The 25,236-nt window shown below is 37.6% G+C and overlaps 1 protein-coding gene across 1 annotated transcript in view; it reads right to left on the reverse strand.

Annotated features, from left to right (window-relative positions):
* LOC121317563 (wiskott-Aldrich syndrome protein family member 1-like) overlaps positions 1–25,236 on the reverse strand; it is a 61,238-nt gene that overhangs the window by 1,314 nt on the left and 34,688 nt on the right. Inside the window, 6 exon segments of the mRNA XM_041253639.1 lie at positions 377–663; positions 665–931; positions 2,148–2,324; positions 4,708–4,880; positions 12,791–12,908; positions 15,198–15,351. Of these exon segments, the coding sequence (XP_041109573.1) occupies positions 377–663; positions 665–931; positions 2,148–2,324; positions 4,708–4,880; positions 12,791–12,908; positions 15,198–15,351 (1,176 nt within the window).

A 25,236-nucleotide genomic window follows, 5' to 3' on the forward strand; every position in this document is an offset into this window, starting at 1 on the left:
TCCGCTGGTGCAGGTCTTTTGACGCTTCCCAAAGTAGGTCAGAAAAATAGATGGTTGGGGTTTCAGCTACAGAGCTCCTTAATTACATGGACGTCTCTACCATAGACTACTGGGAGTCTGAATCTCTGGCAGGCTTTACATTGCAAACAAAGACACCTTTGTTAAACATGGATTTGTATTTCTTCTTTGAAATGCGCTGAAAACCTATAATGGCAATCTATAGTGTTGTATTATATAGCCCTATATAATACTTTCACCTGGTATACATAAATACTGGTGGCTTGGAAATTTTATTCTGTAACCAGGTCTTGTAAAACACGTTTAGCCATTTTCCAAAGTGGCCGGGTCATTCCTAGTTGAACGTCTGTTTTCTTACCTTTGCGGATTGCTTCCAGAAGCACGCTCCTGGCATCGGTGATGACCGGAAGGTTGGAGGGGTGACGCTTGGATTCGGAGGAAAGGTTGGCGGCTAACATGAAGGAAGGCACAGGGGGCGGCCCGGGGGGAGGAGGAGCGAGAGAAGGAGAAGCAGACCTGAGCCCCGGTAAGGGCAGTGGTGGGGGCGGGGGTGGGGGAGGGAGGACCTGGCTCTCTGTCGGGGGGTGAAGGGGCCCCACTTCTCCGGAGCTTGTGGGACACCCGTGCGGGGGAGGCGGGCTGGGCCAGAGGTGGGGCAACCCGTGGAGGGGCAGGGTGAAGGACCACTTGGAGAGGGGCAGGTGGAGGGGGGATGGCAGGTGGATGCATGGGAGGAGGAGGGGGGACGGGGGGAGGTGGGGTGCCCGCATCCCTGAGGAGGGTAAGTTTAGTGGAAGTGGGGGTGGTGGAGGGGGGTAAGGGTGGTGGGGGAGGAGGGTGTGCAGAGGGGTTTAGGAACACTGGTGTTCTTGCTGGAGACTGGGGGCGACTGTCTGTCAATCCGGAACTAGAGCTAGAATGCACAAAAAAAGCAAACAGTGTAGTAATTACGGGCATGCAAAACTTAACGGATCATCAACTTTTTTTCATATACAAAAAAGAGGTAGAGTGGAGAGCATAGTAGCGGTGTGTAGGAACATTGCAATAGACTTTCCTTTGTGCTTTTTATTCTTCTTTTTCTTTATTTTAAACCTTAGATTACAACATTCATCCACAGCATTACATGTCTTCTATGTACAGTCAGAGACAATGGTATTAGAGCATATGTGCAAAGTTAAAATCATATTATAACTGAAGAGGTATTATTATTATTATTATTATTATTATTATTATTATTATTAATAATAATAATAATAATAATAATAATAATAATAATAATAATAATAATAATAAAAAATCTGCTGATAATTAACATTAAAGTGTAGCGTATTTAAATATAAAACATGCATGGTTTCTTATTGTGGCACTAATTGTGCACCTGACCATATGGTGGCCAACACCATATGCCCATACAGACATATAAATGAAGGGAGCACACACCAAAGTTATTTATCAATAAGATAGAGCAGTCAGGATATTGCTCTTTAATGGATGTCTTGCTTGTGAAGTACACCTGCTGCTTATAAACAGGTATAAGAGGCTCATAAAATGAATTTGATTTCAGGATGCAGCTGTTTCCTCACTGACGATACAATACAACAAAGAGTTACAATTTGCAGTGATAAGTGGGAGTATGTAATGAGAAAATAAAACGGTGAATATGTTTGTGAAGGAAGCCGGAGGAATACAGTGCAGTGCGACTGTAAGCATTAAATGGAACAGAGGCCTGTAAACTGCATCTGTTACCAATGAAACACTCACTTAATGACACAGAAAATGAGCCCTCTTCTGTAAGATTTAAGGACTATTTGACAGTGGAAAGTTAACAGAGGCCAATAAAACCATTACAGACTGGTTTCCCATTTTACTATGAACATCCTATGCAGTCCATACCCTCCTTCATGGTGGACTGGTCTGATAAGAAGGAAGGCAAAACTGCTGATTTAAAAAGCACAAGAAAGGCACGATGATGGTAGAAAGAGCAATGCCACTAAAGCAGCAGCAGCAGAGTGTGGTACTGTGGACACAGAAGGTGCAACCATAGCATTTCTATAGGTCTGTTTCATGTTGGGTGAAAGATCAAGAAAGAAAACACGTGTGTACCGAAAGTCTTATCAATTGTACTGTACCTGATAATCGAGGGTGCTTTGAGGTCTCCTCCTCCGTGCATTGGTGGAGGTGGTGGAGGCTCATGTGGTCTGACGCACATCCTGTCCCCGGTTCTGTTCAGGAGCTCATTCATCTGACTGTAAGGTAACGCTGCCAGCGAAAAGGGTCCATCTATAGGATCCATGTAAACAGGTTGCCTAAAAAAAATTAAAATAATTTAAAAAAAAAAAATTCTCATTTCCTTTTTTTTTTTTTTTTTTTTAATTGGTTAGGTTAAATTCATCCGGTCTCTAATTTGAAATAAGTAACTCACGTGGTTGCATTTACAGATGGTTTCGCAGACCCTGATTATCTCTACTCTTGAACTACCTTACCTATATTAACACGGAGTAGTACAAGATTATCGCCAACTAAACGAGGCATAGGAGGTCATATAGTTCTTGCTGGTTCTCTAACATTAGGCTTTTTCATTTTATTTAAAAAGTCCCCATTCCCCCAACACCAATACATGGGTTTGGGCATCCTGCATCTCAACATACTGTATATAGTTTATAACCATGTTCAAAAGAGAAAAACGTTCTTTTGGACAAAGTCAGCAGTTTACTCTGCCATCAGACACAGGCTACCGAAATAAACGAGGCTGACATACAGTAGCTCAAACTGACATGCAGGAATCATGCACACCCACTTCATCTGATTTAAAGCCCCTTGCTTAGCTGTCTTGCTTTTTCATCACAATATGTTAAGGAACTACGGTTCTCCCTCAGCATATGGCATTACAAATCCCTCCATATATTTAATATTAATACATTAATACATTATTAATACATTCTGTTATGTTGAATTTGATGTTACTCACATTAAATAAGCAGGATTTAACAGTGGACATTAACCTGGAAAAGGTGCTGGAAACTAATAAGAACAGAATGAAATCTGACAGCACATCGAGACTTCCTTGAACAGAGGCACATCTGGACAAATTTCACACGTATCCAGAGTGTTTTCAAAGAGGTCATAATAAAATGTTTTTCTCTCATTAGAATAACTCTATTTATATAAGTCCCCCTTTGTTTTGCTGCTTATCGTTTTTTTTTTTTTATACAGAAATGATTTCACTTACACTTGCTTGAAGCCCATTTATTGTGCCACAACACTGCATATATAGCATTTTAATATCCCGTTACTGTATCCAGAGTAATTACGGTAGTGGGCATCACTGTGTGCTGTAGCTCTCATTCAGGGGTGGCATAATTGTTGACATGTGCAAATGTAAACTGGTCCCCTAACTGAAAAACCGTGAATCCATGCTGCTCTTGAATCCAAGTCACTCCCCCCAAATTTGAACTTTTATTTCTGTCAAACAAGTGCAACTTGGATTCGAAAAAACAGATTAAGTTCCATGGGAGTACTTTGCTCTCTAAATTTTCTCCTGTGTTCCGTGTATTAATAGGGTCCCACCTTACACGTGTTCCTATGTGAAGCACAGAAGTGTAAGGCTCTGATGGGGTACTATTACTGGACCTGGCAGTTATTAACCTTAATGCTGTGTTACTAAGCGTAATGCTGCTTTGAGATCTGCATGATTTATTTGAAAATTTAGATTTCAAAGATTTATAACAGCAATGCTTTTCTGATGAAGCATCAGTTACGCTACTAGCACTTGGTATGCTATTTCAAGCAGTAGTATCAACATTTACTTCCCTGCTCAGTGCAGATTTACATACAATAATCTCCCTGTAATGCTTACACTCACATCTGTGGCATAACATTAGATTTTCAGGTTTGTTTTCAGCCTTGTCTAAACTGCACACTAGACTAATTCTAACATGAAGCTTATTCTAAAGGTTTTGCTCTGAGGCTCATGAAACATGAAGAGAGAAAATTAGAATGCAGAAACCAAACATTTACTTAAAACTGTCCAAAACAGCACATACTGACAAAACCAACTGAGAACATGATGATCCTGCACGTGTAAAACATTTCAAACACAATTGTGTTGGAGAAACTCACGACTTCTCTCAGCTATCTATATGTAATCTGTGTTAAATCAATCAATTAAGATCTCTGTATTCCCAGCAATATCACAGACACAATGCTGGGTGCATTAAGTTTATGTTATTACAGTAAAGTGAATCGATAGCGTGACAAGAATCCAAGGCTATAACTAAATGTTCCAGTATGAAGTAAGGATTATTTTTATTTATTTCTTTCCAGTAATTCAAAGAAAATGAACAACTTTTCTGAACAATAAACTAAAAACTCACTGTAAAAAAAATAAAGTCAACATTAATAAAAACGATTGAAAACCAGAATTCTAAATATATCTTGTACTAAAAACAAACTGTAAAACCTGAACACCACTACTGCTATACAAAGCAACAGTATTAAAACGAGAAACCATCTGCTCCAGATACCAAACAATGCTTTGGTATACTATTAACTGACAGGTAATGAACCAAAGAGTCCTCATGAATATTTCACATGATAGGGAAGCCATGAAAACCTTTAGTCTCAGCAGCTAAGACTGATCTGTCTGGACTGGGGTGCTGATCGGTTATAGAGGCTTCACTCAAAACAAACCTTGCATCACAGTATGTTGCTGTGCCGTTGGCGAGCTCTCTCTGTTTGTGGGGGTCGTCCGACTCATCCTCTGCTAGCTCGGGTCCGAGGGCCAGCTTCTGCCACTCTTTACGCCTGTCATGAGGAGCCCTGGGCACTTTCTCAGGCTCTTGAGGACGATCTATGTTTTTCAGCTGAGGAAGAAAATACAAGAAGACAACTGTTACTTTGTTTACAACAGGCACTGCAGCTTAATAGACTTTCTATTGAAACCGTTTGTCTTCTCTGGACTACGCGCTAACGTGATTAGATGTCAGTAGACAGGTTAAACACACGTAATGCATGTCCGTGGAGTTTTGGTTGGTGTGTCGTATACTGGAGGCTTATGACCGCACTCAAATAAGCCTGGTGTATAGACAACATGATTCTTTGGATTTGTTTTCTTAATGTTATGTATATTTGTGTAAAGACACCATGAAGATGTCACCAAAACCAACTAGCCCTCCCAGACTGTTTGGGCATCTCAGATCCATGCCCAGACTCCAGGACACTGTTAATCTGATGCCATTTCTAGTCATGTCAGTTCATGGTCATTCCACACATCATGCCTATTGCCTATCACTAAACATTTCTGATATGTAACGGTGAAACACAAATAGACAATAAATACAAATGACCAATGAAGGATATTTTAACAAGACAAAACAAATATTTCGTGCTACATGAACATATATTAAGTTCAGGACTGAGAAGGAAATAGAAGTACTTTATCTAGTTTCCTGTGGGATTTTGCTTGCATCGTTTTTTTTTTTTTGTTTTGTTTTTGTTTGTTTTTTTACAACTAGCCAAAGACAAAGGCGTGCAGAACATTTCATAAATGACTTGCCCCATTAAGACGAACATTGAAAATTCCCCACAAATTTTAATATTTGCCACCTGGTAGCATTCTTAAAAAAAAAAGAATCACAGCAAAAAACATAGTAAAGTACAAACAGCTAACAAAATAATTCTACATTTTCCTGTATGAAAGAAGCACACATTGTGTAAAAATGTGCATTCGATTTTTTAAATGGCATGTTTGTATTTTGTTGTTGTATCCAACACTAAAATTGCTTCTGGGAGTTTGAGTCCTTGTAGGAAAAATATTCTGTTAGTTTATTTATACAACAACTCTTCCTCTGTATTTTAAAATATATATATAATATATATATATATATCTCTATATATATATATACCTATATATATATATATATATACAATATATCTCACATATGTTAAAGTGTCTTCCCTCTAAGCAGAAGGGAGGAGATATATTGGTACCGATCGTCGCGATATGGGGTACATGGTGCCGTCTCGTCACGCCAGTGGAGGCAAGAGATGTAGTTCAGAGAGACAGAAAACTACATCTCCCAGAATGTAAGGGTCTAATGAGGCTGATTTGGCTATAACAAGTTAGTTAATTAAACAGCTGGTTACAATGAACTAATAAGGGCTGGTATAAAAGACCAGTGCAAACTGCCCTTGGTGTGGTTATAAGCGCTGCTGAAGGAAACAAGGAGTTTTTGGTAGCTCAACTGGAAAGGTAAAACTAAAACTAAAACTATAAATATATAACCTTTTGGTGAAGAAGGGGAGCAGGAATTAGCTCTCTCCTTTATAGATAGGGACTAAATGGGGGAAATCCCCAATGTTAAGGTAGAGCTCAGAGAGAGCTATGTTTTTCTTTTGTTTGAACTTTGAACATGTTGTTTTTCCCTTGGTTGCATTTAAAGGGCCAGTCACCCTATTGCCGTGTTTTGGACTGAATAAATAAAACACTGCATATTACGTGTCAGTACTCTGCCTACAACCCGGAAACCACATAACTGCATGAGGATAGCAGCCTCGCCACACTACCAAAAGGGGGCTCATCTCTCTCTCTCTCTCTCTCTCAAGGGGGCTCTCTCTCTCTCTCTCTCTCTCTCTCTCTCTCTCTCTCTCTCTCTCTCTCTATCTATCTCTATCTATCTCTCTATCTATATATCTATCTATCTATCTATCTATCTATCTATATATATATATATATTCTATATATATATATATCTCCAGAAAATCAAAACATTTTAAATGATGTCCATGTATTTTTCTTGAAAGAACTCAAACCCCCAGAATCCAGACACACTGGCTTGAATTTGAGTACGAAACACTGCTTTTCCTTTGACGGATGTGTTTTCAATGTCGACCAAGTTTCTTTGTTTGACTTTACTAAGCTGATCGGTAGTTGACATTGGAGGAGTGTTTGATAAATCAAATTGACCTTTACCTTAATGTGTGGTTTTTCATTTAGGAAAATCTGACCAATGAAATGTATTCGGTAAGATTTACTGGAATTAATAGAACCATATACTTTAAAAGGGAAAGCCACAATGCCAAATCCTTATGTGTAGAATCAGGTCAAAGGGGGAGCTGTTACAGTGTTTGCCACCAGGATCTAGCTCCCAGTCCGAGCACTAGTCTAACAGGAATACTAGCAAGAAAATGTAATAAGAAAAATCTACTTTCTACTTTTTCACCACCTTTCTGTTGTTTTTTAAAACGTTAAGGAGCTTCTTATAGTTTTATTAACCCAGTGTACTTCATCAAACATACCTGACCAGGATGGCCTAAAAACCTACAGGTCTGAGATAATCTGCTGGAATCCTGTAACTACAAAACAAATGGGCTTGTCATGACACAAACAGTATCTCTTATTACAAGGGCCAGTGTCCTGAATCTGAGACTTGATGTATCATTATAATTATTCGAAATTAGCACCATGTATGAGATTATCATTTACAATGTTTGGAATATTTCTATACATTATACAAAAATCTTATAGTTTAAAAAATGTACCATTAACATGTACTGACTATTTATTATTATACATATTATCATAAATATAATTGTTATTATTATTAATGTTGAATGCACTTCAAAATACAGGTAAATTCAGTGCATGGGAAACGCGGTTAAATAAGTCTAAAATAAGCATTGTTTCATTCTGAATAGTGCATGAACAAGTCATAAACTCGTGAGAAGCAATAGAAATGCAAGTGAATGATTAAATACATTAAAACATGTATTCCTATAAATAATCCTGTGTCTTTACGATAATGTATGTGATGAATTAATGTTAGGTTTGGAATTTCAATAGGAATTCATTACATACTCATGCGCTATATAAAAACTTGCTTAAATAATATAACTTCTTTAAATGCGTTCCAATTACATGTAATTAAAATACCTGTAAAGTTATTACAGTCATTATCACCATCATCATTACCATCAACACTTACTTCAACATACCATAACTGGGATACAAAAAACAACACAGAACACTGAACATCACATGGCACAAACAGTACATGATCTAGACAAAGGAAAGAAAATGCTGTCCCCAGCATTTCACTTGTTAGATTTGTAGCTGAAGGGGTGCTGAAAGGCTTAAAACAGCACTGAAAAAGAAAGAAAACTGTAAAAAAAACAAGAGAATCAATTCCATAACACAGTTTAATTCAATTGAAAAAAAAACTAAAAACAAACATGTACAGCTATGGCCATCATCCTACCCGATTTTACACATTTTGTTTCATAAAGTCAAATGAAACCTGCTGAATAATGTTACATTAATATATTGAGTTTCAAACCACTTTGTTGCTTTCCATATACTTACCAAAGAACTGCCAAAAAAAAAAATGACAAAAATGTGACACTTCAAAATCTAACATGAAATATGGTATTACAATTATGGCCTCTGATAGACTTTTGCAATATGTTGTATTTTTTTATTACATGATTTTATATAAAATATCTAAATTATTTTCATATAGTTTAGTTTTTTTAAATGATGTCTCAATCCCAAAATTATAGGTAATGCAAAACATTTGGCCATAGCTGAATACTGACATATTACTGCGTGGGTGTGGGTGTGTGTGTGGGTGTGGGTGTGGGTGTGGGTGTGGGTGGGTGGGTACAATGCACTGGAGGCGTAACTTCTCTTAATATTGTACACCATACACTACTTTAACTTAACAAGAGAATGGACTACATCTATAGTTACTTTTTATTTACTTTTTCGAATTATAAAAATATTAACACATAAAGAAATAAATGAAAATGAAGTCATGGTGTTAATTTAGGTGTGTAAGATTCAATTCTTAGAGCATTTTTTATTTCCCATGTTCATGTCATCTGTGCTTTCACGTTAGAAATGAAGACTCAGCCATCTCCTCAGTGAAAAAATATAGACCATATACCTTCTCAGAGTGATAACTGGATTTCTTTTCTATGCCTCTGCCATTAGAACATGTTAAGAAAAAGCTTTTTGTCTGCTAACAGCACATCTGGCAAATCATATTCATCGTACCACTAAATTGTAAATTGATTTTTCCCCCCTACTGTCAAATAAGGTTCACTAAGAGCACATTAAAAAACTACTGTAAATGACTGAAGATTGATATTTAACATGGGTATTATCTCTAATTGAAATGTCCATTAGCCCTGCATACAAAAAATAAATAAATCCTACTTTAGCAAGCAAATAAAAACCTGTCATGACAGAGAAAAGCATCGATTTCCTTAAAATATGTCATTTTAAGGGCCTACAGTTTATAGGGCAGTGGGAAAGATCCCAACTTAGTATAGCAGATAACATTGGGATTCTAGGTCAGATGACTGCTATGTATATGTGAATTGTAGTTAAACTCCTCTTAAAGATCTGGAGAAATAAAACGAACATAAGATTGGCATGTCAAGTCTTGGCTGCCTATTCCCAAAAGAGTTGTGAACAATCAGCTGGTACAACACATAAATCCAGCAATGCAAGAACGGGGAGTGCCTTGTGGTGCTCTTGTACAGAAATCATCACTGCATGCACCTTAACTATTATTAATCTGTCCTCTTTGCTGTTGTTGTAACAAATAAACTAGTTTAATAGGAACTCATATTTATTTTATGCATACATAATATTGGTCTTATGTTTTTAGTTTTTAACCTCACCGTAAAAAAATCACGGGAAGCCAATTTAAATACCTGTCTACAAAGATCAATTTTCTTAGAAAAGTGATCCATCTAACAGTGTGCCCAAAGTCCAGCTTTTAATGTATGCAACAATAAAGTATTGTATTACATTATATAATTCACGGGCTATTGAGCACGGCAGGCACATTTGTCTCAGTACAATGGTTGGATTAGCACACTTCAAGCACAGCAATCTGAATGATAAAAAACTGCAAGATGGTGGGTGGGCCTAAAAAGAGAACTGGTTAAAAGACTGTATAATAACAAAGTTGTCTGGTCTCCAAATTCAAATTGAAGATAAGCTGGTGTTAGATTGTATAAACACTGATATGCACTAGTGTAAATCAACCTGGAGCAAAGTTGTCTATGGGCTGCAAGCTGAAAGCACCATGTGCTACCTACCTCCAGCACGGTGTGTGTGAGCTTTGTGGTGACACAGAGAAAGCCTTCAGATGAGACATGAAACGAAGGTTCCAGCTGCTTAAAGTCAAAGATATTACAGAACTTGTAAAAGGAGAGGTGAATGAAACCAAAAGTATTCTTCAATCTCTACCTGGATTTATTGTATGAACATCATTGGAACATCACGCAGTGGTGGAGGTGGTTCCCAAAAGAGCCACACATTTCTAAGCAAAGCACTTCATTTTTGTTGTAGGAGGGAGCATTGACCTGGATATGCAAATAACGTTTATCCAACAAACCCTCTTTATTGTGACATTTAAACACATTCTTCCAATTGGTGAAAGAATCTACAAGTTATTTTAAAACGTGTTCCTCTACTCTATTTCCGCCTTGCTTTTAATCTAGTTATTACCACACTACATTATGTCTCATTGCTTTATTTCTACTTCACTGTCACACCTGGTTTTCTTATATTTTATTGATCCTCTTTCATGTCTGGTTCAGTTTTATTTCACACTGAGCCTCTCCTCTTCACTGTCTTCAGTTTCTTTATGAAAGCCTTGTGCAGCTAGTGAGTGTGCTGCAACAGCAGCTGCCATGGTTACAGGGTTGTCATAACTGACCATGGTGACTCCAAGTCAAAGGAGAGGTGAATTATCCGAAAGGCAATGTCTGCTGTAGAGGGGTTTATTGCTAATACAAAGGAAAAAAGCTGGATCTTGTAAGGAGGCTTAGCGATCCAAGATTCAAAGCTTAGTAACGGTCTGCCATAGATTAACCATGTGACGTGTCTAAATAAATAAACAAAAACACTACATAAATAACAATAAATAAAATAAAAAACATTTAAACTCCTCCCCCTCCCAAGAAAAAATACCACGAAACTACAGACTTTGAAAATTAATTTTGAATATTTCCTTTTCCCTCCTCCAATATGTATATCACGCAATGAACTTATCTTCCTTGAAATACCATCCGCACATCATGCTCTGGCAAATAAACAGCGGTACAGATATCAACTGAGAGCGTCTGCATCTGTTTAAAATGAGGCGACTGCTGTAGAATATCTATAAACAGAGCACACACGGGGCATCACCCTATGAATGTGCAAATTGTGTTTTCCAATAAAGAAAATAATGAGACCAGCTGTTCCAGAATTACAGTGTTTTCTAATATGAATCAAATCTTTGTTTGCCCCATCTCATTTATTACAAACGGCAAACTATCTGAATCCGAGGCACCCAAAGCAGACTGACTCAGAGGCAACTGCAGATAACAAATGCCTATGCCATTTTTATTCGGATGTGACTAGTGAATCTGTCACTTGTGCTGCAATAAGTACTGTACACTGTTTTCACAATAAAATAAAATTGTAGATAGATATTCCCAGGCTGAGAAATGAATGCTGGTGAATGTGATACTGCAGTATTTTCCAAACAAATTCGTTATTTTCTGTGACTTAGATACAGCTTTAGCGCAAAGTGGGTGTGGGTATGCTTAACAGCACAAGCAGGGTTGAAGATGTTCCGCCTAATCAGCTTAGTTCTGGCAGTAATTATTACCCTGTATGGGAACCGTGAAGCTATTTCTAAATCAAAAAGACCAATTCTGTACACAGAGTGATACACAAGCACTGATCTTTCTGTTACAGTGACTGCAAACCACATTTTCCACATAACTATCACACAACATACAGTACGGTAGTGGATAGAGTTCATTCAAAAACCTGTGCTTCTCAATTTATTCAAGATTTCTTTGTATCATAGTATTAAATAAGAATTCTTAAAGTGTCTTTACAAAATATATATAGTATCCATGTAGTACTGTCTTATGTGCAGAATCCTGCAGAAATCTGAATCTAAGGGAGAGGATTGATTCTGAGCTTAGTAGTTTGCTGTTTTTATTTCTGTGCTTGTTTAGGATTTACTTTCAAATAAATAATGTATTTTTGTATTTTGAGACATCTCTCTCTCTCTCTCTCTCTCTCTCTCTCTCTCTCTCTCTCTCTCTCTCTATTATTTTTCAACATCTACCAGTTGTGCACAGCTGTCAATAAGCATTACATTAATCTGCTAGGACAATCAAAAACAACCTAGAAAGATGGAAATCTGTAGGACTGACTGAAGTCATGTCTTTAACTGGTTTCATAGAGGATCAGCAGAAGAAAAAATAAATAAATAAATAAATGATGAAATGCATTGACTACCACAAACATATGTTTAAAAAGCAGAGTACATGTTCTGTAAAAGAGTTACTGTTAATCACCATCTGATTAAGGCTGTGGGGATAATACCAGTGTGTGCAAAGCCGAGTTATGCACCATACCAAATATGAGATATGCATTTGTGAGAATCACACAATCTCCAAACTCAAACTGAATCCTGAATATTGGAGTTCATCAACACCCAATTTTCAAACAAGAACAAATACAGGTCTAGCATGCGTGCACTGTACAACATACACTAATTCATGTTTTGCTTCAAACAAGAACGAATACAGAAATCAAGTCTAAAAATATATTGAAAAATCATCACTTCAATTCCACGTTTACTTTCTCCTTAATTTATTTCCAAGAAATAAGATTAGGCATGAGGAAGGATCTCCACTTGCACACACACTGACGCAAACGCACACATGCACACTCACACCAAGAAAGACACATTACCTTCTGCTTTCTTTTCTCTTTCCTCTTGTCCTCTGTATCTTGCAACATTTTCTCCCTCCATAGGTCGAAGAAATAAGATGGGTTTGTGTAAAACTTCAAACCCTCCTTGCCATCATCCCTGAAGAAGAACATCATTTAGGAGTATATAAAAGGCATCAATGAAATGCTCATGGACATCAGTGGCGTAGCTAGGGGGGTGGTTTTAGGGGTTTTAGGGGTTTGAACCCCCAAAAATTAATTATTCAACAATGTCTAAGCATGCTTAAAAAAATTAAAAAATCAGTCAAACACATATCTGTGATTGGGCAGAGTCCTGTCATTTCTACACCTGATTCAGCCTTTGACGCCTTTGATTGGACAACGTGCGCATGTACAGTTCAAACAGACGTGCGATGCGACGTCCAAGATTAATATACAAATGATGGCATCAGGGGACAGGTGAAAATACAAACCAAAATTGCAGACTCTAAAAAAATGAATGCTTTTAAATGGTGCATTTGAAGACATGTATAGAAATACATATCACTCAAAGGAAGAAATGGTTATTGTAGCCTTTGGAAAAGAAGGTACAATGAAATTACTTATTTAAGTCTGGTTCATTGTTTACAAATCATGCACAAAACACGCTTTCTCTGGCCACAACACTGCATTTAATTTTTAATTTACAGACTTTCCTTGATAAAAATGAATCAATGTCTGGGAGGTTACTAGACATCCTCTGCTTTTGACCAGCTTAGGGAACCTGTTTTTTTGTCCTGTGTGAATCATGCTTTAAACGGTTGTTGTAAAACTGAGACCCAAGTACTTGACTAGTTTGCAATGAAAAACAGGAGGATGGACTTGGGGATCTAAACATCAGGTAGGTTATTCTTTCTGTTATTTAATTTGTATGTTTGATAACTGCGTAGCGCTGGTTGTAAATGTGACTGTGAGGTGAAACACCATGTTTCTTAATAGGGCAATTTTGAGTTCATTGCAAGTTTGGAGTGTAGTTCATTTTTACTGACAGAAAATTTTTATAAATTATTACTAGGCTGTCAAGCGATTACAAAAATGAATTACTATTAACCTTGAGATTAAAAAAAATATTCTCAATTAGTCTTGGTTTTAATGGGGTCCTTTGAACAAGTTTCATTGAGCTCTATATTCTAATGCTGTAATTAAAAGCAACAAACCTGTGCCAAGAAAATAAAGAATATTGCTAAGCAAGACAAGACAGGAGTGCGATTAACATGCATTTAAAAATTAATCTTCACAAAAATCAATGCGTTAACTACATGTGAGTTGACTCTTTTTTTAACAGCCATTCACAAATGTACTTATTATTTGCAGGTAGTCTATCGGAACAGTCAATATAACAAACTATTCAGCTATTTAGAGCTAATATTTGATATTTCCTTGATAATGGTGCATATATTGTTTTGTTTTTTTCATATGCAATTATTTGCCATAACTATGGCATTTTGATATGCATCACATTCAAAGCAAAATGAAAGTTTATACAGCAGTGAATTTCAATATTTTTGGATGGGGTTATAGTTATACTGTAGCTATATATAAAACTTTACAACCAGCCTGATGAACACATGGGTTAAGTATAAAATTCACAATAGTCTCACAAGGACTTGTTTTAGAAAGAATCTTACTTAAACATAAATGATCAGATACTGTTTTACTACCCAATAGGTTAAATACACAAATCATCTACTAAGGCCTTACATAACACTTACAGAAATTCACTGATTGCTTTCAATATAAACAACTTAAATGTCATTAGTGTATAAGACATGCCTCCAATGGTCAAGGAGAAGTGCACAGCGTGGGGGTCTGTATGCTTAACACCTGGCAAGACCCTGTGAACATGCAACGTCATTCATAAGCTGATACTGTATCACCACTTCAGAGACCCTGTGACAACGGATTCAATTACATTCCTGCCCACTAAGCACCACTTACTCATCCAGAGACTGAAGGGGTTAGGAAAAGAAACATCTTTAGAAAAAATAAAAACTTAAAAAAAGTACCTGAATTTGCTCACTGGATCATGGCAGCTCCCTTTGGACTAAATTTGGACAACAGTAAATTAACACGGTTGCTGCTATCCTCTCACTTGATTAGGCAGAGGTTGAATTAACTTCTCACACAATTACAGTGTGGAAAAAACTAAGAACTGCTTGCTGTATGAAAAATTAAAATCTATAATTATACTGTCAATAACATACTGGTAAAATATAGGCTTTCATCTTCATTCCTAGCCATACTCACAAAAAATATGGTAAAAAGTATAATAAAATAGCTGGGTACCCTCCTCACCCCCTAACTCATCCATCCACTGTACACATCAAGATGCATTTCGAAATGACACACAAACACAGGGTTAGCAGCCAGCTTTATGTTTCTTGCCAACCTGTAAGGTGTTAGTATGTTGAGTGGTGGGGGCTGTTCACACAGGTCGTATGTTTCCTGCAGTGGAATAGGCAATGTCCTGCGGTCAAAGAGCTGCTGGTCTTGGATAGTGGAGCTTTTGAAGGCCTTTCTCATGGTGATATCTTGCAGGGAAACTAAAAAAAAAACAAAACAAAAAAAACAAAGCAAAATGTCATCTAATGCTTCCCACCAAGCAAAATTAATATTTCTATGTTTTATTGAGATTTGACAAACTACATAGCAGGAAAACATTATTTGCATGTGGTAATCACCTTTTCAGACACATTTTTAGACATATTAAATGCCATTGCCCTCATCTGAAAACAGGCTACTTTGTAATTTTTTGGAGCATTTTTAACAAGCATCTATATATCTGCTACTTAAATGTTCTCTTTAACTATATTATTATGATCATTTACTCTAATTCTGTTAGCCGCAAAATATAATGTTGGATACAATGCGTCTGAGATGTTTGGCAACATCTTAAAAAAGATTCTACTGAGAACACACTTTCATTTAAATGTCATCTAAATTTATGGTCAGCAAAAAAACTAAAACTAGATCATGTGCAGATTTTCGTTTAGTATGCTGGTTTATTATAGCCTGCTACTTACACAGGTCTCTACAGACAAGGCACTTGTGCTTGAATCCAATCAATATGCTGATAGATTGCAGCAACAAAGTAAATCAGACATACAAAACACATTTCAGATCATGGTGTGTAAATTAAGCTACCTTGATAAAAATAAACTGACCTGCTCACAGAAGTGTCTAAATTTAAAGCATCTTCCAGATATTTGCCATAAGACTCCAAGTGATGAGCTACAATGCCCCTTTGAATCCCGTGCTTAGAGTCAGCATGGTCTTCCTCAAATTACTATCAAGTTGGTCCATGCAGCATCCCTTCTACTTGTTTTGCAGCTTCACCCAGTTTACTGCCTATTCCAGTTTCACAGTGGCCTCAGGTAACACTGCAGTTTAGCATCATTATCTAATTTTTTATTAGGTTTAAATTAGGTCTACCCAGACTAATATAACAGACACGACAAACAACTTTTTTTTAAAACTCAAAAACACCCAGCTTCAGCTTTTTACTTAGGATGTATTTTTTCTTAACAAAAGTTTAAGTTAGTGTTTGCAAATGCCTGCAAGTAGTCGCACCAGAACCTTTCATCAACAACCCGTTATAGAACCCTGAAAAGAAAACAGCCTGGACATCCGAACACCCAGTAAGAAGCAGCACTTATCCCTAATGAGGGCTGTCAGACTCAATCAGGGAAGTTTCGACATAGCCTTTGATTTATGTTATTAAAATTATTAAGAGATGTTAATAGGAACCATCTACATACAGAAAAGTGTGAGATGAGCTCCTGAAAATGGTGCCAGCTTAGTGCTCAGACTGCCAACACTTTTTCATTGTACAAAAATGTCAGTTTTGGCTCGGTTTCAGCTTTTGTTGGTATCGTTCAGTTTGGAATGTCATGAAAATGTCAGTTTTGGCTCGGTTTCAGCTTTTGTTGGTATCGTTCAGTTTGGAATGTCATGAAAATGTCAGTTTTGGCTCGGTTTCAGCTTTTGTTGGTATCGTTCAGTTTGGAATGTCATGAAAATGTCAGTTTTGGCTCGGTTTCAGCTTTTGTTGGTATCGTTCAGTTTGGAATGTCATGAAAATGTCAGTTTTGGCTCGGTTTCAGCTTTTGTTGGTATCGTTCAGTTTGGAATGTCATGAAAATGTCAGTTTTGGCTCGGTTTCAGCTTTTGTTGGTATCGTTCAGTTTGGAATGTCATGAAAATGTCAGTTTTGGCTCGGTTTCAGCTTGGGAAAATCATAACCGTTGCACCAGATTATAACTGCAGGTGGATTCTCAGGTTCTCCAAAGATCATTATTCAGGTATGTCAAGTATCAAAGGTCAGCTAAAAGGGGAGTGAACATAAAGTTTACTGTATTCATTCTCCTTCTTTGTTTATGGAAAACCATGACTTTCTGCAACTAAGATCAAGCAGAACTTATTTATTTCAAACACATTATTCACTCAAGAATAACACACACAGGCAAGAAACAATTTAGAGAGATTTTTTGACAGTGACAGGCTCCTCAGTGAACATACAAGAAACAAACACAAATAGAAAACACACTAAGTAAGCAGGTGGAGGATTTGGGATAAGTGTACCCTGCTTAATTGTTTTTTTAGCTTCCTTTTAAAAGAAAACGTGCACGCTCATAAAGATATAAAACATAGTCTAAATGTTAGCATACTTCTAAAAATGTGAAGGTTGACCAAATCCCAGGATGGCATGGAGATCAATCTTTTCAAAATGTTTACTACTGCAGAGCAGCTTGGGTGATCATCAGCAAAGCAGCGAAGATGAAACTGTGTTGCATTAAAATAAATCAACAATGTAACAATCAAGCTAAATGCAAGGACATTTTGAAAAAAACTGCAAAATGGTCAATTTCCTCTTGCAAATCATCAGTGAAAATTACAGAGTTTAGGCCGCTTTCTTAGAGAATCAAAAGTGACAAACCTATAAGCATGTTTCGTATGTACCGTTATAACAGAAAAATCTGAATGTTTTGCAACAGGTTCACGGTGATCATCAATGAAATCAGTACATTCCTTCTAATCAAACCTACCCACAGTGTTGGCTGCTTAGAAATAGTTAACTACCTGTATGTGACAAAAACTGTTCTGCTACATTAACGTGACAATGATTATTATTTGTATTTTTTTTTTTAATGACAAGGGTATGACTGCTGTAGATGGAACTGCAAAGGCTGGAGACCTCACAGATGTACATGTACCTGCATGGCTGCATGTAAAAGAGAGACTCTTAAAGAAAACAGTGATTTAGAGGCTCACCATTCATCTTTTAGACTGGGATTAGGTAAGGGTGTTAGGATTTAAACTACAGGTTAATAAAAATAGTTTTTACTTCAAAAGTGCACTGCATGAAAAGCTACTAAAAGTAAAGCAAAGTCAAAAGTCTATAAGTCATCTGTTTTCTGGGTTGTTAAGGACAGCTAAAATAAAATCTCCATCGCAAAATAAGAATTGTCAGCGCACTGTCATAACGGATGTCTGTTCACAGAGTTTTTATTGCTGTGGATGTTTTACTCTGTTAGTTTCTTTTGGATTGCAGTAACCCAGACATTATGAAACAGCCTTTGCAGGGTACTAGAAACATTTTATTTAGATGTGTGGCTTCTCGCTTAGAATATTAAACAGTCAGATAGCCTCTCTGACCTTTACAGTGTGCTTTTAAATTAATACAAAAGGCCATCATTAAACTACACTGCTACATTATGTCCAACAGAGCTAGAGCTGAAATTGCATTTCTATCTCCTCATTTTTTTCCACCGCAGAAAGACTATAGAATTGCCCTCCTCTTGCTTACTGCTTATATTCTTACACTCATACTCTTTCACTTTGTATGTGCTATTACATTTAAAAAAGATTTTAGAAATAAAAACATTTGCAGTTCTCTTAACATACAAACTATGGTGCAATCAGTTAATGCATGGATATAGACACACACACACACACACACACACACACACACACACACACACACACACACACACACACACACACACACACACACACACACACACACACACAACACACACACACACACACACACACACACACACACCCACACACACACACACACACAACACACACACACACACACAACAGCACAGGCAGTTGTTATAGTTTGTATGTTAAACATGGTTCATCCCTCACTAGAAATCCAAAGTAGGTTTCAACAGCACAGGCAGTTGTTATACTTAGGAGTGAAACTGTACCGGTACTCATTTTGATGCTGGGTACTAGGTACCGGGACTTACTTAATCTGCTTTTCATTCAATGTGGATGCATTCCATCCACTCACACAGTCCACTAGCGCAATGTTTCCCAAATCCGCTTTCATTCATCACAGTTTGTGATGCTTGCATACTGCTTCTGTTTCTGTTAGCTGCTATTGGCCATCATTAACGTCAGTATAATCACTGCATGTTGATTGGCCAAGCTTTCACTCTGATCAGATTTAATTTTGGCATAAGTCACAAATCTCCACCCATTGCGTTTTGTATCAGTGCTCATTCATTGATCAACGAGAGAAGACTTTTGAAGTGCAATATGAAAACAGCGTCGAGTAATTATCATTATTATGAAGTAATAATTATTTTCTTTAGTGTGGCGGAGAAACTATCTGAAATATTCAAAACAAACATTGCTGCACATGAATTTGAAGGCTAAAATCCACGTCAGTGTTCGCCATGAATTACATAGTTGCACCGTTTTACCACATTGCCAGAATTTGCGTGACATTTTCTAAAATGTCAAGTGATGTGTGGGACAGTAGGGATTAACAATAACATAAAAAACATGATCAAAGTACAGCTTCAGATTTTGGTAAGCGAGTCAGAATAAGGATAAAGATGTAGGTGTGCTTCACGCTTTTCAAACACTGGGTACATGTTAAGCATAGTGATCAACTTTTTGTTTTGTTGTGATCCTAATATCTTCTGTTATAAGGACTGTAATAAACAAAAACCAAAATGGTGAGGTGTTTTTTTTCTTTGTACATGCCCCCTATTCTAAAACATTTTGAAGAGTTTACTTGAGTTAAATATGAGTTTTTACTTGCGTGCACTTGTGTGCCAGGGATAAAAAGTCTACTTTCATACTGTTTCTGCCTGAAATCTTTTTCTGGAATAGATCACAGTAATTAATCTACACAGAAACACAACAGAGATGTAAGATAAGCAATAAGTATAAAATAGCCAAGTACATCATCATTATTTATTTATTTATTTAGGGTTAGATACGAGTACAAGTGAAATACAAAATACTAGATATTGGGTTCAGTGCAAGATTAAATACAGTAAAATAGGGAGCAGATAAGTGCATTAAAAGGTAGACTGCTATATAGTCTAGAAGGGAAGAGTTGAGTATTACAGGTGTTTTCTGAAGAGGTGTGTCTTGAGGAAGTGCCGGAAGGTGGTCAGGGGCTGGGCAGTCCTGACATCCTTCGGAAGGTCATTTTACCACTGCAGGGCGAGGGGTGGAGAAGGAGCGGGCTCTGGAGGCAACGGGAGCGTAAAGGAGGTACAGCCAGTATTATAGTGCAGGCGAAGCAGAGAGGTTGGGTGGGGGTGTTGGGAGAGATGAGGATCTGAAGGTAGCTGGGTGCCGTCTAGTCAAGTCATCGGTAGACGAGTACAAGAGCCTTGAACTGGAAGCGAGCGGTGATCGGGAGCCATTGGTGCAAGCATCATCAGCATATCATCAGAAACAAAATTCTAGAACTTGAAGCTACTGAACTAACAGGTAACTATGATGTGATAGGTGTTACAGAAACGTGGTTGTCTGAGAGTGATGGGGACGAATATAATATTTGTGGGTATACACTGTATAGGAAAGACAGGCAGGACAGAAGAGGAGGAGGGGTAGCGCTATACATAAGAAACGGTCTTGAAAGAGAAAGAGTACACAGAACTGCAAACGCAAGTCAAAAAGGAAGTTAGAAAGGCCAAGAGAGAAATAGAAATGAACATTGCTAAGGGAGCTAAAACCAATTCCAAAATGTTTTTCCAATATTACAACAGCAAGCGAACATTCAAAGAGGAGATTAAATGTTTAAGAGATACAAATGGCAAAATCGTAGATGAAGAAAAATAGCAAATATATTAAATGATTACTTTTCACAAGTTTTTACAAAGGAAGATACTGACAACATGCCCCACATGTCATCCAGTTCCTATCCAGTTTTAAATAACTTTAGCATAACTGAGGCAGAAGTGTTAAAGGGACTAGGAGCTCTTAAAATAAACAAATCCTCTCGGCCGGATGAGATCCTCCCAGTAGTACTCAAAGAAATGAAAGAAGTAATTTACAAACCGCTAACCAAGATCATGCAGCAGTCTCTTGACACAGGGGTGGTACCGACAGACAGGAAAATTGCAAACGTAATACCGATCCACAAAAAGGGAAACAAAACTGAACCAGGTAACTACAGACCAGTAAGCCTGACTTCTATTATATGCAAACTTATGGAAACTATAATAAGATCCAAAATGGAATATTACCTATATGGTAACAGGGTCCTGGGAGACAGTCAACATGGTTTTAGGAAAGGGAGATCGTGTCTAACTAACCTGCTTGATTTTTTTGAGGATGCAACATCGATAATGGATAATTGCAAAGCATATGACATGGTTTATTTAGATTTCCAGAAAGCTTTTGACAAAGTCCCGCACAAAAGATTAATTCTCAAACTGAACGCAGTTGGGATTCAAGGAAACACATGTACATGGATTAGGGAGTGGTTAACATGTAGAAAACAGAAAGTACTGATTAGAGGAAAAACCTCAGAATGGAGTGTGGTAACCAGCGGTGTACCACAGGGATCAGTATTAGGTCCTCTGCTATTCCTAATCTACATTAATGATTTAGATTCTGGTATAGTAAGCAAACTTGTTAAATTTGCAGACGACACAAAAATAGGAGGAGTGGCAAACACTGTTGCAGCAGCAAAGGTCATTCAAAATGATCTAGACAAGATTCAGAACTGGGCAGACACATGGCAAATGACATTTAATAGAGAAAAGTGTAAGGTACTGCACGCAGGAAATAAAAATGTACATTATAAATATCATATGGGAGATACTGAAATTGGAGAAGGAATCTATGAAAAAGACCTAGGAGTTTTTGTTGACTCAGAAATGTCTTCATCTAGACAATGTGGGGAAGCTATAAAAAAGGCTAACAAGATGCTCGGATACATTGTGAAAAGTGCTGAATTTAAATCAAGGGAAGTAATGTTAAAACTGTACAATGCACTAGTAAGACCTCATCTTGAATATTGTGTTCAGCTCTGGTCACCTCGCTATAAAAAAGATATTGCTGCTCTAGACAGAGTGCAAAGAAGAGCGACCAGAATTATTCCGGGCTTAAAAGGCATGTCATATGCAGACAGGCTAATAGAATTGAATCTGTTCAGTCTTGAACAAAGAAGATTACGTGGCGACCTAATTCAAGCATTCAAAATTCTAAAAGGTATTGACAGTGTCGACCCAAGAGACTTTTTCAGCCTGAAAAAAGAAACAAGGACCAGGGGTCACAAATGGAGATTAGACAAAGGGGCATTCAGAACAGAAAATAGGAGGCATTTTTTTACACAGAGAATTGTGAGGGTCTGGAATCAACTCCCCAGTAATGTTGTTGAAGCTGACACCCTGGGATCCTTCAAGAAGCTGCTTGATGAGATTCTGGGATCAATAAGCTACTAACAACCAAACGAGCAAGATGGGCCGAATGGCCTCCTCTCGTTTGTAAACTTTCTTATGTTCTTATGTTCTTATAAATTGTATGAGAAACCATAGGATGCGATGAGGGGGCCCAGGGAGCGGGTGTAGAGAGAGAACACGAGAGAACCAAAGACTGACCCTTGGGGATCCATTTTAGTAGTAGTGCCTGTTACATAATACATTTGAGAGATATTTTAGCCCCTATTGTGCACTGTTTGACTTAGACCTTTTTGTATCATTTGTTCATAGCACAGTTGTTTTTTTCCATACCATTTTTTCTAACATCATCCCTTCCAGCTGTGCATATGAGTAGCTGCACTTTTTTGTTTAGAATTTCACCCCTGGTTATACTGGTATAACTGAAAACTCAAACTAAGCATACAATTATATATGTACATGTCATGGCTAAAATGTAACAAAAGGGGTGTAACAGGCGAGATCTGTGCTAGTGTCTGGCGCATGCGTGATTCTGCAGGAAGAGGGCAGCAGCCTCGTAGGATCAGCCTGTCAGTGATGGCAATGACATGGAGAGGTGGGGAAGAGGGTGTGTGGGCTTTCCCTCTCTCTGAGTGGCTGAGAGGCAGATCTTGGGGGGGATTGCTCGGCCCATAAGAACGACGCTTGGTGATTCATTCGGCCAAGATTGGGGTTACCCAGAGACGATTGCTGAGGAGGCGAGCATGAACAAAACAGACAAGCATGGCTGAAAAAGACAGCCAGCCTTAAATAAAGAATTATAATTAAAATGAATTGTTACATACCCAAGAGGGGCTTTTCTAAATAGACGGGAACTTTGGCCATCCCAGTGTATAGTGCATAGCGTAGGACGGAGACCTGAGCTGACTGACTTAGTGGAAGTGTAGTTTTATTACTGTGTTTTATTTTCCCTTTTTCTTTCGCCTTTTGTCATTTATTATTTCAGAGCACCTGTAAGTGTACCAGTATTGGTATTATTGTGGTCCTGTTTACCGTGGTCGGTATTCAGGCCATGGACAACAGTGCCTTTCTGCGGGCTAAAATAAATGAAGCAGGAAATAATAAAACTGGGCACCACTGCGGTGTTTTCAATTAAAACTTGTCTCCCGTGTGTGTCAGTGAATTGCCCACCACCCTTCCACAAGGGTACAAAAACAAGCAGCAAAACATAATGGCAAGTTAAGACTAATTACCTATTGGCTAAACATGCAAGTGTGAAATACTGACATCAGAGTTCCCAGAGCTTTCGTGGCACCTCCCTTATAAAGGTTTACCACAGTGTTTTCCCTCAATGCTATTTCAATGGTTATACTATACATTTACCATGGTCTGACCATGGTTTGCAATGATTAATATGGTTTTCCATACCTCTCTGAGCTTTCTAATACTTTGGTGGCCCTTTGACTGCAAAGGGATTTTGGAGAGTTCCAATCATAAATTCATTGAAATTGCTGTTTGGATGAGACACAGCATCTTAGCAGCTTTTTGAACAATGTATGTTTTACCACCAAGGCCGATGCTACAATTAAGCTGCAAAATTAGCTGCAAAAGTAAAGATGATGTCATCCATTCAGCTAGTGGCCAAGTTGAAAGGCTTTCAGCCTTGCTACAGTGTAAAACTCCCTCTACATTTTGTCCATTTAACTGGTTTAGAAACTACACCTTGTCTTGGGGAAATATATATCATTGCTGGAACAGTGAATATGGCAGCTGTTGCTTTGCCTAGTAGGATGTTCCCATGGCCTTCCTAAACAGTATGGAACAAATAACCATACACGCTCTAGAAGTATACATCACTTGAGAGTTTTGGGAGATGCGTCTCAGAAATAAAATTGAACGTTTTTTTGTTTTTGTTTTTTTTAAATATGTGCAGGTTTTTTTATCATGGCTCAATTTTATGGATAATGCATGGTAAACAATTTAATTAAAAACGGAAAATGGACTTTAAGAGTAAATTAACTCATTTCACTCATGCAGCTTTGCTAGAGCAGATTCCCAATAATCAGCTGCTGGTAATAAGACACACTTTTGGTCAATTAAAAGTAACACTATAAAACAGAAGAAGAAACTAGCATCCTTGGTAGCACAATGTAATCGATATGCTATATCAGATGTAATGATTTACAAGCATGAAGTAAAATGAAAATGTGAAAAAGATCTGAAAAATATGTGCATCATTAATATATCCAGGTCAAACAAGAAAAAGAAAATAAAAGGAAACTAAAGTCATTTGACCACAATATGGTGTCCATCTTAGGTCACAGATCACCGTAAAGTTTTTTGCTTGGTATTCACTGTAAGTTTTCCTCTATTACAGTTCATCCATATAAATCTGCAGTTTCAATAAAAGCGCAAAGAATGAGAATGTGCTGGTTAAACTGTATGATCAACAGTCATTAGTTTTTCAGAAAAGAAAGATATTGAATATTGGCTGGGCAAAAATGGTTTTCCGTCAGGGTGAAAAAGCATATCAATCATGCCCTGCAACACTCCCTAAAAGGCCATCATCATCTCAGCTTTTCTCATAGAACTGACTGAGTGGTTTTAAAATCTGGACCCTTTGCTCAAGAAGACCGTAGCAAGTTTCCCCAAATGACCATCCTTCTTGTATCCAATATTGGCTCTGCTTCATTATTTTTCAATTTGCAGTCGGTATGCCCATTAGCCGAGTGAAGGCACTACTACTTTGCTCCTACCTTACACTGAAGGCTTAATTGGTGTGTTTGT

This window comes from Polyodon spathula, chromosome 6 (genome assembly GCF_017654505.1).
Source record: "Polyodon spathula isolate WHYD16114869_AA chromosome 6, ASM1765450v1, whole genome shotgun sequence".
NCBI lineage: Eukaryota > Metazoa > Chordata > Actinopteri > Acipenseriformes > Polyodontidae > Polyodon > Polyodon spathula.